We start from the raw sequence: 15,479 nt of genomic DNA on the forward strand, positions 1-15,479 counted from the left end.
TTACCGTTACACCGGTAACCGTTTCAAACCCAGATCCTTGGGTCTGGGAACCCGCACACTCTAATCAAGAGAGTATCCTGATGGATATGCTGCGAACGGCTTGAAAACATCCCAATAACAACATGATCTAACATGCCTTTCCATGCCAAGGGATTGGAAATGGGTGTTAAACGGTCGCAACAGATTAGTGATGAGATGTGACAAACCGTTCAGAGCATCGGTGTGTGGGCTGAAGCAGCCAGCCAAGTCCAACCAAGCTGTTACTGTCCGCTTCTGAGGGAGTACCTCAAGACCATCACAAAGGCTCTCCCTCTCCCACTAATATATAACACACACAGAACCATGCAATATTAAACCTCTTGCATTTCTGCTATAGAACACTTATTCTTATATTCACCTAACCCTAACAAATTTCACCAGCGCACCCTAACGGAATATGGATGACAAAAAATGACGTAAGCATAAATAAATAAATAAATAAATAAATGTAGGAAAAAATATGCATACATTTTGCTACACAAAAAAAGGCAATTTAGTTATTTATTCCTACATTTATTTATTTAATTAGTTATTTATTTACGCTTATGTAATTTTTTGTCCTCGATAACGAACAGCATCTGGAAGCGAAATGAACAATTCCCTTGTGAGCTGTCCCATCGGGCTAAAATCTGACCTTTTAAACTGCTGTACAATGGAGAAAGACAAACGCAAACATCGGACAATGTTGTTTGGCACCCACCGCTTCCCTGTGCTTTATTGTATAAACTAAGGAGTAATAATTGAGATGTTGCAGCGGGAGAGGTGGGGGCGAGGGGGGCGGGTCACGGTGTGTATGCTCTTCCTGCTATTGTGCTGCTAATGCCAAGCTCACACGACCAGACTTTTAAATCAAAATCCCAGCCGAGGAAATGAAGCTCATGTCTTACGACAAATTAATCAGTTTAAGAAGTATGCTGCACACAGCAGCACACACTAGCCGGTTTAGGAGGGACAGAGAACTACCCGGGGTTCTAACACCACAAGACTACTATAGGAGAAAGAATCAAGAGTTTGAATCCTCACGTACAAATATATGGGAGTGCAGCACAAAGCAGATTCTGCCAAAATCAGCATATCGAAACAACCGAGTATCCCGATTTTTGGCTTCCGGAATACAAAACCTGTAGAAGGCGAACTGTAACTGTAAGTATACAAAAAGGATAAAATCAAGGAACAAAAATTGGACAAATAATTGCAGAATCACGTTATGTATCTTACAAGCATTCAAAAATTGTTTTTAAATATCGTAAAGTTCCTGCCGATTCGCGCCCCCCCCCCGCCCGCCAACAACCATCTCATCAGAACAGGCAGAAGACATCTGTCACGCAAACACATCCAACACTGAGCTTCCAGCACAACACTTTAACCACCCATATTAGAAACAAGTTGTCATCATCACTACCAGCTCTGGTAGCGTGAGGCACACTACCGTCCTCATAACAGTGTTTGTTTTCAATATTTGCCTTGTATGATCCTTCAGACAATAGAAAACATGGTTAATTACAGTATAACCAATTAAAGGCACATTAGGTCTTTGACACAACACACCATTTGAAAGCACTTTCACACCATTATCAAGAGCTGTGTAAGCACACGGGCGCTTCTGCGACAGGCGACCCGGTAGAACGGGAGCCAAACGTTCACCAAGTTTCAACTGACGCTACAGTCCCATAAAACCCCATAAAACCTTCACATTCAATGAGACAGCGGTCATGTGATCGCTCACTGGAAGAGGACGGCCTCGTGTACATCTGCCGCTATCCCTTTTCCTGCATGGCCATGTTCCATTAAGAAAGGTGTTGGCACTGGACTAGACGGATTTGGGGGGAGGAGGGGGCAATTGTATAGGTAATATGGACAGACTAGTGGTCGACTGCATCTTCAAAGTCTTGGCGGTTACAGTGGGCAAGAAAGCGCATTAGAGCATGAAGTACTTAAGGAGGGAGGGGAAGCCCTTTTTTGGCAAGCGAGTCTGAACTAAACTTCAGTAGTCTTTATTGCCTTTAACGCCCGCCCCCACACCGCACCACCCACACCCCGCTGCCTTTCATGTTGAGCCGGGATGCCTCCGGAGACATGAAAGCGCGGTTCACACGGTGCGTTCAAGGGGCCAATGATAAGTGGGACTTCGGCTAGTCTCGTGGGATCAGGGGAGGATCGAGAGGAAGTGGGGGAGATAACGCGTGTGGGTGCCGCAGTTTAGAACGTTGGGGTGCACACACAGACACACACACACACACACACACACACACACGATACTCCCCAGGCTAACTTTCTATTCGCTACATGGTCTTTACTTACTAAATGACACTATGGTTCATTAGGGCTTTCCCAAATGTAGCACGTTCCAAACCATTAACCCCGCCGCCATTCAGTCATTAGAAATTACATTTGAATGCTAGCCTTTTTTTTTTTTGGACCGATGAGAGGGCAGCACCCGAGTCCTGTTGTCGCACTGATGGAAGAAGTAGAAAGCGAGAAAAGGAAAGCGAAGCAACAGTTGGAAAGACTTTGGAATTCTTTCCGTTAAGGCTTGTATGCAGAGTGGCCAGCCGTGTGTTTTCCATGGAGAATACCGATTCAGCAGTTCGGAATGTTATATAAGGAAGATTTTCAATTGTCTTTTATGTGGGTGATTATCTCAGAGGACGAGCAATACAGTATAGTTGATTTTATAGAGCCCGACATATATAATGGTATCGGTGTATATGTTTGCCGATATGAACATTTAAGAAAAGGTGTGAATTTACTTTAATATTTTCTACAATATCATATTCTCATCGGACTGATTTTCAGGGATTAGGATTATTATTATTTCCATCTTCTGTAGCACTAAACTATTCTAACCAGGAGAACATTTAGTCTCCATACCTACTGTTCTCTTCCAACAACGACAATAATAACGGTACAGCCGAAAACTTTGTTTCGCCAAACAAGGATGGATACCGCTTCTGTATATTTACTATATAAACAACACTTATTTTTAGCTGGGAAAGTGAAAACTCTGCTCGACAGCAGTACTGCGTAACTTGGGACGGTGGTGGTTGATTGGGCCCAGCTTCCCTAGTCCGACTCCTCCGGGCGGCTCTGAGGTCACGGAGCGAGCTCGGAACACAGAGGGAACAGTCTGGTCTCGGATGAGGACCAAGACACACAGGAAACGGGGAAAATAGCGAGGGGAAGGCTCGCCGTTGGGGGGACCCGCTCTCTCTGCTACCGCACAACAACACGAGAGACACATACATGAATACATTGACACACACACACACACACACACACACACACACACACACACACACACACACACACACACACACACACACACACACACACACACACACACACACACACACACACACACACACACACACACACACACACACACACACACACACGAGTCTAAAGATAGACCTAGTCGTGGTTTAGGATAGTTATTACGTTAGCCACTGGGCTTTGGAGGGCGGCTGTGAGCGCCAAAGCATCTGTCTAACAGCTGGTGGCTCCAACGAGGACTATTCAACCAGCAAACCTGCTTTTTGTGACGTCCCCGTCCTATTTACCACCAGGACCCCACATCCACCCGTCCACATGAAGGGCCAGTCCTCAAAGGGCAATGTTACTCAGAAGACATTACTCTTCAAAAGACAACAGTCCTCAAAAGACAACAGTCCTCAGAAGACAACAGTCCTCAAAAGACAACAGTCCCCAAAGGACAAAAGTCCTCAAAAGACAACAGTCCTCAGAAGACAACAGTCCTCAGAAGACAACAGTCCTCAGAAGACAACAGACCTCAGAAGACAACAGTCCTCAAAAGACAACAGTCCTCAAAAGACAACAGTCCCCAAAGGACAACAGTCCTCAAAAGACAACAGTCCTCAGAAGACAACAGTCCTCAAAAGACAACAGTCCTCAGGAGACATTAGTCCTCAAAAATACCGACCACTTATTTTGTAAATAAAGCAAATATTGCTTTCGTCACCGATTTGACGAACCACAGTGTCACTGCGCTTTATTGTAGATTTACTACTAGTTTTATCTGCACCGTTTTTGCTGATTTAAGTGATAAAACATGAAGTTCCTCACGCATCACAATGAAAAAACCCATATGCTCATTTAGGTTATTTGCATCACAAAAAACAACGCAGACAGACGTTTCCCACAATGTGCTTTCAGGCCATGAACAGTAATTCAAAGCCTCTGCATCTGAATGAATTGCTTGCAAAATAAAAGATGCCTGGTTTTCAAAATCCATCACAAAGTTAAAACTAAAATCTGCATTATATCCAATTACTCAAAGACTGTTACTTAGACATCAGCTGACTTGTCCTCAGAAACCACTAGTCCTTATTAAATCAATTTTCCTCATAAGCGGCTAGAAATTATAAAAACGCCAGTCCTCACAGAAGCACTAGACCTAAACACTTACTCAGAGAGCACCATTTCACAGAAAGCACCAGCCCTCAGACAACCCTGGTAATAGTGATACAGCAACAACTTAGTGCCCTGAGGAAAGTCCATATCAAGGGGCGGCTGTTCAAATCCCTGCCTGCTCCGCCCTTGGACTTTCACAGCACTTTCCCTGAAGGACAACCTCATCTCCCACTAGAGAGGACGGTAGGCATGCTTCACCCGCATGCAGTGGAGCTCGCACCAGTGAACCGTTCTATGAGTGCAGAGAATTATGCATGCATTAAAGTGAATGACATTGCTGCAGCACTGGACTTGAAAAGGATGTTGGGCACTTAACCGCACAGCTCAGCACAACGTCTTGACAGGAAGATAGAGGGCATGTGCGAGCTGTATGGTATGGAGTCAGAAGGGAGGTGCAAGGTCAACCAAAGACCTTGGTCTTATGCTATGGCTCTGGAATGTCAAGTCCAATGGGATTTACACATACATAACAGCTGTGTGCGTTTGCTCGTGCCTGACTCCATGCCAGCCTAACAATCTGTGCATAAGCGTACCATGTTAGACACTGCTGATTTAAATACCTTTAGCGCACGCCGTGGATGAAGCTGGCCAGCGTCCAGTTACGTAAAGATCCATTGGATGCATGGTTGTTTATGCATGGGGTAGACGGATGTTTGGCGGACATGCTGAAGTACTACTTGGATTGATGCCATAATAATATAAAACTATATGCAAACTAGCACACTGTGATTAAAGTATCTAAGATTATATATGCAAAGATAATTATGGCCCCATAAAGAAACTGCAGAATGCCCAGAAATACCAAGAAAAATATGCTGCCAATAATTACAGAACTGAGAGGTTATGAGCAGGGGAATAGTCTCCTCAGCCAAGAGAGATGGCAACAGAAGTAACACAAATACAGGTTCTTTGTATTGTTTTGAAGATTTTATCCCTTGCAAAGTGATCTGTGGGGAAGTGGGCATTCCAACTCAAACTGTGTTTTGACCTAGAATAGAATAGCCCGAGAATAGAACATAAACATACGCCCCCAAAAGAAAACAAGACTGCTAACCTGCCGGAACACCTCAAAGCCTGGCCTGGGGTAAAACTCAGGGGAAGCTAGCATTTTAAAGTATTAAACAGATATCTGCAAACTAGGATTGTGGATGTGTATCCGAGAGATCGTACAAGCAGATCTCGGTTCATTTGAATTTTCACTAAATAGGCCTGTGTGATAGAAACCAACCCAGGCAATGTATCCGTACGCCGGCTGCAGCTGTGAGTGGCTTCCCTGCACGACATTTCAACGGAAAGTGCAATTAAGGAAGCCAAACCACACGGAGGAAGGTCACAAGAACCAGGAAGTGACTGGGGTTTGCCTGGTATTTTTAAACGCAGGCCTGCACCTTGCTTTACTTTGGCTAAGCACAGCGTCTGAGTTATGGCTTTCCCCCAGACACATTCATAGCATTCATTCATGTGCATTCTGGCCTGATTGTGAAGGGCTTGACATTATGGGAGTTTCAGAGAATGCCGAGAGGAAGGAACAAGAGGAAAGAAAGGGAGGGCGAAAAAAGAAGAGAGGAGGGTGCTACAGCTTAATACTCCGCCAACTTATACAAAACTGAACTGAAACCTTTATGCGCATGCCTTTACATTCAAGTTTGTTTCATTGGATATTTCACACCTCCACTATTTTTTACGCCATGTTGTCACCTTCCAGCCTACATTATAAATGCATCTCCCGCTGGCATAAAACAACCACAAAGTCGTTTCCCCAGTGATCCGAGTCTGTTGGAGCATACGTTTACGTGTATTCACTGTACCGTCTCTGCCCAGTGAATCCTCTGTACCCTCTGCCGGCTGGCCCACAGTTTGCCCTCATTACTGGGCTTGCCGTGCCCTTGGGGAAAGGTACACACTCTGGTGACCGGAGAGGGGGGTCTGTGCCTTGTTGTGGCGAGCTCAAGGACAACCAGCCTTGTTTTGGGATTCACAGGCCCCTGCGTCTTTCTCTCCCCAATGGGAATGAACACAGCGGGCGCCTTCACAAGAGATGGCTGCCGTTCCCTTGGATGTGCCGTCGTTTGATGCACTTGATAAAAGCACTTGCTGCTTGTGTCTAGCTGCTCTCATAACACTGTGCAAAAGCGCCCGCAAGTGCGAACACACACACACACACACACACACACACACACACACACACACACACACACACACACACACACACACACACACACACACACACACACACACACACACACACACACACACACACACACACACACACACACACACAGTTGATGGACTGCGTTTCGAGGGAAACTGCTACCGCCTATGTGTGGTATGTTTTGATGCACCCCCCCTGATGCGGGTCTGGGCTGGTTGGCCTACGAGAGTGTTGAGGATCACATTGACTTCAGAGGGCCTCTGAGAGATCTGCTGACTGGGCCACTTGGCGAGACAACGGCTCCTCATGGAGAGATGAGAGAGGGGGGGGGCTGGAACCTGATCTGACTGTCTGCATGTATTAAAGCTTTTTCCACAAATCTAAAATCAACCCCTATAATCGGTTCGTGTTGGCATTTTTAAACCACAAACGGCCCTTATTTTGCAGCGTTACTCTTTTGATACTATATTGGGGTACAGGCTTTGCAGGCATTCTTTAGCGAATAAAGGGATCATTCAGAATGACTACATAATGAATAATCTTTAAGCTTTTGTTTTGGCTTGGTATCGTTAATTCATCAGGGTTCACACACTGAAACACGATAGTCTTGCTAATGGGGTTTTCTAGTTGGAAGAAATAAATAACGGATGCAGGCATGACAAAACTGATGAGATATCGGGCTGTTTTGTCTGGAATGCCCTCACATCTTCATCCTCCCTCGTTCGCTACAGTCTATCTTTTATACATTATCCCTCGCAGTATGTGATCCGTCACCCAATGACATTTACAACACACAAAACGGCAAAACACCCACACCAAAACACACACACACGCACACACACAAGCAGAAGGAATATAACCTCCTAACTCTAGATGTGGAACCCTAGTGACCGTAGTCATGGCAACAGTCGATGGAAACCCGAGGTTCATATTTCCCGCCTTACTGGCACACCGGTGGTGTGACATAAGAGGTGGGTTGAGTGACATCACAAGAGAGATACCTAGAAGATAATCCCGTCTAATTTGTGACCTGGATCTCATGTTCGTGGCTCAGACCGTTCATCAGAAATCGTTAGCTCAGGTACGGTGTGCTGCTTTTGGTCGTCACGGCAACTAGCCTATACAATGTAGAGCAAGTATAAATACATGGGGAAAGGGGACAACGTTTACATTTAAAGTGCTACCACTAACTTGCTTATTAAATCAAAGTCAGGGGTTCGAAATATAACTTCCCCTTTTCTACGCAGAACAGCCGAGGTTGCTGGATTAGGTTCTCTGACTGTAATCCGGTCCTTGTATAGAACAGCCACAGCCAGCCGACTTCCTTATGAGAAAGAGGTCAACGTTCAGACGCACCAGCTGACTACACAACCTGCCATAATGAACTATTGTAACATCCAAACACGTGGAAACTTCTCACTTAACTTTGTCAAATGCAACTAGACATGTCTAATGAGAAAAAGGAAATCAAAGGCAAGTTTTTTTTACTGTGTTTGTGAAATTCCTCAATATGAATAGACTTCCTTCGACAGTGTTAATACAGAGGGTAAAGTATGTTAGCAGTAGCACAGCATAAATAAGTGAACACGCTAACAAGCCATCATTTAGGAATAAAATGCAGATGGCTGTTCTATCACCACTTTCCAGGCCCTCTAGGCAGGCTCTGATAATAGCTTCAAAGTATAAACTAAAAACCAATTTATTTTCTCTCTCATTGGACCATCTAGCCATGCTTTTCCACAGGGGGTTTCACTTTTATAGGTTAGTCTCGCCACATGGGTACACAGCTCACTCTACGTTTAAACACGCGCTGCCAGCGGGACAGAGCCAGGTTACTCTGCCCGTTAGGGCTGCCTTGCTGCACCACAACATCTGCTCAGCTCTTGGGTTGGGGACAAACGCTCAAGCCTCGGTCACGCTGCTGAGGCCATCGGTCATCCTGACAACATCACATCAAGACCTTACAAATCACCTCCGTGGAAGGCTGCCCTCAGCCTGCGCTCTCCACCCGTCACCATCTTTCAGGTCCTAGACCACGGTCAGAACACCATTTGTGCCGGGTGACAAAATCAGTTGACCCTCAGCCTCTAGGGCCCGCTGAGCCATACAAAACTAAACCTGGGTCTATACAGAATTTGAATTGCCCCTTAGTGGATATCATGTCATGATAATCACTGGTTTCCGTTTTCGGAGTTATTTGAACTGCTATTTGTTGACCGCAAATCCAGATGTTTATTGGTTAAATAGGTGTACATATAGTTGTAGGAGTATTTGTCGCACATATCAACAAAAGCAGGGCTTGAGAAACACTTTTACAACTACGATGGATACAACTTTCCCACTGAATTCAAATGTATGGTAAGCAGTCCTGTATGGGGGAATTGTCAGTATGAAAAATCCAATTGACCTGTATGTGCTCAAGTAATGCAGAAACATGAAAAGAGCGAGAAACAGCACGAGTCTGATTTCTGCCCAATAGAGAAAGGGGGTATTTGAGCGCAGTGCTGCTTGTTGCTCATGAGGATTTGTATATCCCAACTTTCTGTGAGATATGAATCAGTTACACTACCCGAGTAAACTTTATCATGCTATAAACCTCCCCAAGCAGAAGAGACAAGGACATCAATTCCCACAACAAGGCTCTGCTAGAACAATAGATGCTATTTATTTCTTCCAAGCCAGCAGGGATGCGGCTGCCAAAAAGCCTAACTAAGCCTAAGTTCTATTCATAAATTAAACGCAGTACGTTGGGTCCATGAGCCTTCAAAATCAACAGTTCAAAGCAATCGTGTGCTTGCTGTTCTCATCTGCGACCCCATCGAGTTTAAGGTATCTGCTGGCAGCATGTTGCACCAGGAAAGTCTCTTGTTGCCATTACTGATTCAAGGTGAGCGTTACGTGTCGTTTCTATCGAGCGGCATGGCGGCACTGACCTCCGACACGCTCTACAGACGACGAGCGGGCCGGCTAAACATACGTTTATGTCGCAGGTGACAGTAAATAGAGCAGACAGGGTACAATAAATCACCACATTCAGCATTTCACAGCTCTCCGGGCCACGGCTTTGGTTTTGTGAGGGCAAGGTGTTGCTGGTTGATATTTCTGAGGCGTCGAATGGGAGTCGTTCGCTCCAGTTGCATTTTAAAATGCGTCAAGCTTAGGATTCAGACCGGGCTGCGATGTTCGGTTGGCTTGAAAATGAGATTGCACGTACGAAGCATTGCATTCAGATCAGCGCTTCCTCTGGACCTCAAATGTTTCGGTCCAATTCCGTAACGTGGGTTTGCAAGAACATTTCCTGAACCTTTCCACTGACATAGAAATAGTGTGAAAGAGTGAAGTGAAGGTTTATGCACACAACCCACTCCTTGGCCTACTTGAAGGTAATTTCCTCTGTTGCACTGTCCGTTCTTTCGTTGCGTTTTTCCCCACTGAGTTTTGGTAGTTGGAATCTATGCTCCAAACGTGGGCCTGTAATAGAGGCATTCATAGCTCAACTCAACTAATCACGCAAAACTTTCTGTCCCTGTTGAAGCAAGCGGGAACAGGACAAAAGATAATACATACATAATACTGCTCTCTGTATCCGTTTGAAATGCAGTTCGCAATTTATTCCGTCTAATTTGAACTCCTGGGCTTTATTAAATGCTGACATGGTTTATGGACTTAAAAAGATAACCAGGCTTTAGTTCTATCTGGCGCCCATCTGATAAAAGGGACCGCTGTTCAAAGACCATTCGATGTACACTGAATAATTAAACGGAGGGCGTGGTGACTTGTTAATACTTGATCTTAGCTCTGCAAATGGGGCATTGATATAACGAATCAGTCAGGAGGATGGAGCGAAAGCCAACAAAACTAGCTGGCTTAGCCCTTTTTCGGGGCGCGCGCGCGCACACACACACACACACACACACACACACACACACACACACACACACACACACACACACACACACACACACACACACACACACACACACACACACACACACACACACACACACACACACACACACAGCTGAAAGGCGGTGGGGGGGGCTCGAAACAAAGGAGATAAGGGTAGTGTGTCTCCGTCTTCCTCTGTGTGAGTGAGCGATGGGGGCACGCCAAGTGGAGCGTTGTGTGCGTGTTCAGAGGAGCCGTGCACTCACCGCCACAGCTATCATGGAGTCATCTGGTTTCCATTCTGCACACTGGTAGGAGCCAAACTGGGCTGCCGCTTTGGCCGACTCGATGTAGCTGACAATCAGGACACTGGGCTGTGGAGGAGGAGGAAGAAGAGGAGGGTATGGGTTAATAATACACCATGGTACTGCCGCTCAGTGGCATTGTAAATGAACTATTTTGTTTACAGTCTACATCACTGATTAAATAAATACTTGACGGTGGATTGAAAAGATAGCACATTCTATATATTGCGATGAAGATGATGAGGATTCACAGCATGGATAAATCAATCAGGACTTCTGCCAATACCAAGCACTTTATTCAAATCCTGCATTGTTTTCCTAATGATAACAATCAAGATTGTGCACTAGTCAATGCAAATAAGGAATCCTGCTGGCGTGTTTTGTTTACACCCGGCCGATGCTGAAAAAAGTGGAAGAGAAAAACCGCACTCTATTACATGTTTCATGTGCTTCTGTTTGAGACTGCCAACCATTAAGCCCCACTGTGCAAGCTCAAGGGTAAACAGTAGACAAATGTTGGCTGACAAACACTGGAAACAGCTAAAGTCTACCAGAGATAAAAAATCCATTCAGACAATATAATCTCAAGAACGTGATGTTACTTGACTGTCCTGTCCCTATTTCTAGACCTAATAAGAACAATGCCGGTCCTAATAGTTTAGTCGATTTACAGAGATAGATTAAAGAAAACCAGTTGAAAATTTTAACATAGTTACTTTCGGAGGAAAAAAACAGGTCTTAGCAAAACAAAGCCAGAGGAAGCATATGTATTTCTCTCCACTAATGATGACTCTTATTCTGTCTATGCTGGTTCAACATTCATGTGCAGAATTTCCCCAGTGCCTAGGAGATATGCTGAATGATTTCCTCAACCATCAAGTTTGCAAAACGATAAACCTCCCTGACGGGGAGGGAATGACCAACCTACTGACAAGCATATCATATTCCTAACCTGTATGCCGCACACATCTGAAATCAACTTTATACGATGGTTAGCTGCAATTCCATCGAACAAGTCTCTGACTAGATTAGATACCTAGAGAGGACTCCCCAACCCACTGGTCACCCCATGGGCATAAGCATATCATTAAAGATCCAACTTGTGATGAGCACTGTTTGGATTTGTTTCAGTGTTGTTTATCCTCTCAATTCGAAGAAACCTATGCTGTATCAATGTCAAACCGACCGACTTCACTGAATTTGCATCAAGTCATGTTGCATTCATAAAGAAAATGTTAATCCCATTTCCCCGGTTCTATATTTCTAAAATAAAATTTCAAAATCCTTTCAAAAACAAGCGTTGTTTGCAACCTTCCCTTCAGGTCTTTACTGCAGAGGTAGGGCAGTTAGGGATGCAAACAATTAATCGATTATCGATTAATTGTCGATAAGAGATTACTCGATTAAAATAAATTACTTGCAATTAATCGCATTTTAACCCGTAATTCCCCAACCGTCCACCTGAGGGCGCACTTGACGCCAGACGTACTTGACGCACACGCGGGAACACAAGCGGGAACACAAGCAAAGCAGGGCCGTGTTCCAATACCCGTGCTTCCATGAATATACTTAAAGGAAGTATACTATCCGCACTGGCTACTACGTACATTTTTCAGATGCGAGTGCTGTTCCAAATCGAGTACTCCGTGGTGCACTAACCGGAAATTACGATCACGACTGCCGCCGTGGCTCCTCCCCCGCAATAAACATCCCGCTTTGAACGGTGAACTCTTTACGCCTAGCAGCTATAAAAAGCTATAAAAACTATAAAAACTACAAAATGACTATATTAATGCAGGCTATGTGGAAAATGCGCCGACTTTGGCTCAGCCTGGCTCCGCCTCTTCTGCTACGTAGCTAAGAAGGCTGCCGTTGAGTACGGGGAGTGTCCTTCGATCCACACTTCACGATTAGCCCGTTTTGAGTACGGCATCCGGGTCCTTGAAGTATACTTCTTTTCGCCGGATCTGAATTGGAGTACTGCGTACTCAAATTTTGGCTAGTAAGTACGGACAGTACGGGTATTGGAACACGGCAGGACGGAGTGCAGTATGGAGCCACTTTAAGTTGGTTAATGACGACAAAGACGCCAAATGCACAATATGTGGAAGTATTCTAAAGTACAACAACTAAACGACTTTGTTGAATTACCACCTAAATGTGTCACATTCAGAAGGAAATTCAGCTTCTCAGAAGAATTGCCGCTTATCAATTAATCGATCATCGATCGATAAGATGAAACAACTATCGATTAATGAATTACTCGATAATTTGCATCCCTAAGGGCAGTAATGCAATCAATCAAAGGGCAACACACACAACCTCCTACCACTGTAATTAGAGACCAAGCACTCAGTAATTGTAGCCGTTGGTGTTCCTTCCACAACATTAAAACTTTAAAGTGCCAAAGAAAAACTACTGTGAACTCGTGATGCGAGTTGAGCTCCCTCGAAAATCGTGCGACCGAAAGAAAAGACGTCTTCCTCTCTAAATGAGAAGGGAGTCTCTTCATCCATTCTGCATGACGGAATCTGATTTGAAGCAGTCCATGCAAAAACGCAACAAGCTTGATTGAAATATAATGAATGCAAACTCTAGCGGGGGGGGCGCATTCACATAGTTTGAATAAATCATTAGCAGCACTCATAATATGGCTAAATTCGTGGTGGTGTAGCAAAAATATAAGGTAAATTTAATTCATGGGTATTGGTGATGGGGCCTGACAATACACAAATACCTTGGTTAATTAAGTCGATTACCGGAGACACTCGATGGAGGGCACGTGGCAAACTGGGGCAATAAAAAATGCCTCGTTAGCTGAACAATGCTGCATTTTCTAGGTCTCTGGAATAATCTAAACGTGTGCTTCTTTCTCTATTCTGTAAGAGGCCGGAACTGCTTCGGGCCCTATAAAAAAAAAAGGGCCTCAGGCAAAAACTAACTACGAGTAGAGTAAGAGTTTTTGCATGATGGCGGTTATTTTTTTATAACTTGCATTGTGTTGTTAAAATGGAGAGGCCAATATAATTTGCTTTCCCAGAACATTTCAAATCAAATTAAACCCCAAAAACGGTTTGGCCAGGTCTGCTGTATTGTCCATCTAGTAAATAGCCACAACTTTAACAGATCTGCCAGCCCAGGATGCCTTGGTTTAAACTAAAGAAAACCAATATACATCTTGCCAGAATTTCATTCCGTGGCAATGACTGTGTAGGCTGAGGCTACTTCAAAATACACAAGCTGTAAATGCCTATGCTTTCAGGATGCAATATGCCATTTTGGATGCTTGCTTTTGACAGTGATCAACTCATATCACGCAGAGAAGACAAGAGATAATGTATTTTTTCTGATGATCTGTAAACGGCCACATTGACCTCAAGAATATTCAACACTGTTCTACGGGAGTGGACCAATTCAATGCGAGGTTCCTCAAAGTAGAGGCCTGATAGAGGCAGACTCGGTTTGGACAATATGTAACAATCCTGAGATTGGTGAAAGGGCGAGTGCTCATATTCTACGCAGGACGGAGAAATCAAACACCAGACCCATCATACAAAATCCGCCCAACAACAAGTAATTACTGAAGGTTTTCCACACTTGTGTCCTGCGGACAGAAGGGAGCTTGTTCTGAGAGCCAGTGATGGAACAACAAGGAGGTTGAGCTACCTTTCTGCAAACAGCAAGCCCTCAGGAGCTGATACATACAGAGCAGAAGTACAGTGTGGAGGACTCCAACCTGTGCCCACCCACCCACTTATACTTCCCACGCTCACCGTCTCCACTACATCCACACACAGTAACACAAGAAGTCCTGTGGGAACTAAGGATTACCCGAGCGCTGTTGCTCATGAGGACACACTATTGCATGCACTCACACTTTCATACACATTTAATCTTGCAGATCCACACGCTCTTGCATAAACACACACACACACACACACACACACTTACTTGGATCATAATCCCACATAACAACTCACCCAAACACTGTCCTACTGTTCCTAGATATGTCCAGTGTCTCTCTCTAACACACACACACACACACACACACACACGCAGACACACACACACACACAGGAGATGGAGGCATAGCCGATGCAAAGCCATGGTGTTGCACGGATAAACTGTGGTGCCTCAAAAAGACGACATGGATTGGGGCAAGTCAGGCCATAGGGATGACGAAGATGACAAGACAGAGGTGTAAATGTCGAATGATAAACTTTGTGGAGCGCGAATGAAAAGCAATGCAAACGCATGCTATATTAGCAGCCCAGGTGATGGTTTGGAGTCAGTCAGGTTATCAATTGCCAGTATCCTGGAGTTATGAACTGTAACTGCACGTGCAACATACTTAGAAGGATTATTATCAGCATTGGTTTCTGCTAGAGTAATTGAATAGTTTTTTTTTGTATTGTGAAAACTTGTTTTCGATGCATGCCAACTCCTAAAAGGTACCATCTAATTAAACAAAGCTCTAATGGAGATTGACAGGGTCATACATATTGACTTGGGAGGCCAATAATAGGGAAACATAAGATAGAACTATTCCTGGAATTCTAAATAACATATTTAATAGACCAAACATTGGTCCATTTCAAAATGGTACTATCTGGTCTCAGGAGTTGAATTCAACTCTAGCTCTGCTGGTCGAAAAACATCAACAA

General features: G+C 44.5%; 1 protein-coding gene across 1 annotated transcript in view; it reads right to left on the bottom strand.

Annotated features, from left to right (window-relative positions):
• The window catches only part of ric1 (RIC1 homolog, RAB6A GEF complex partner 1), a 40,866-nt gene that overhangs the window by 23,424 nt on the left and 1,963 nt on the right, over window positions 1-15,479 (bottom strand). The window contains exon 2 of the mRNA XM_056588576.1: window positions 10,777-10,884. Coding sequence (XP_056444551.1) covers window positions 10,777-10,884 — 108 coding nt within the window. The remainder of the gene's footprint in view (window positions 1-10,776; window positions 10,885-15,479) is intronic.

This window comes from Gadus chalcogrammus, chromosome 4 (genome assembly GCF_026213295.1).
Source record: "Gadus chalcogrammus isolate NIFS_2021 chromosome 4, NIFS_Gcha_1.0, whole genome shotgun sequence".
Taxonomy (NCBI): Eukaryota; Metazoa; Chordata; class Actinopteri; order Gadiformes; family Gadidae; genus Gadus; species Gadus chalcogrammus.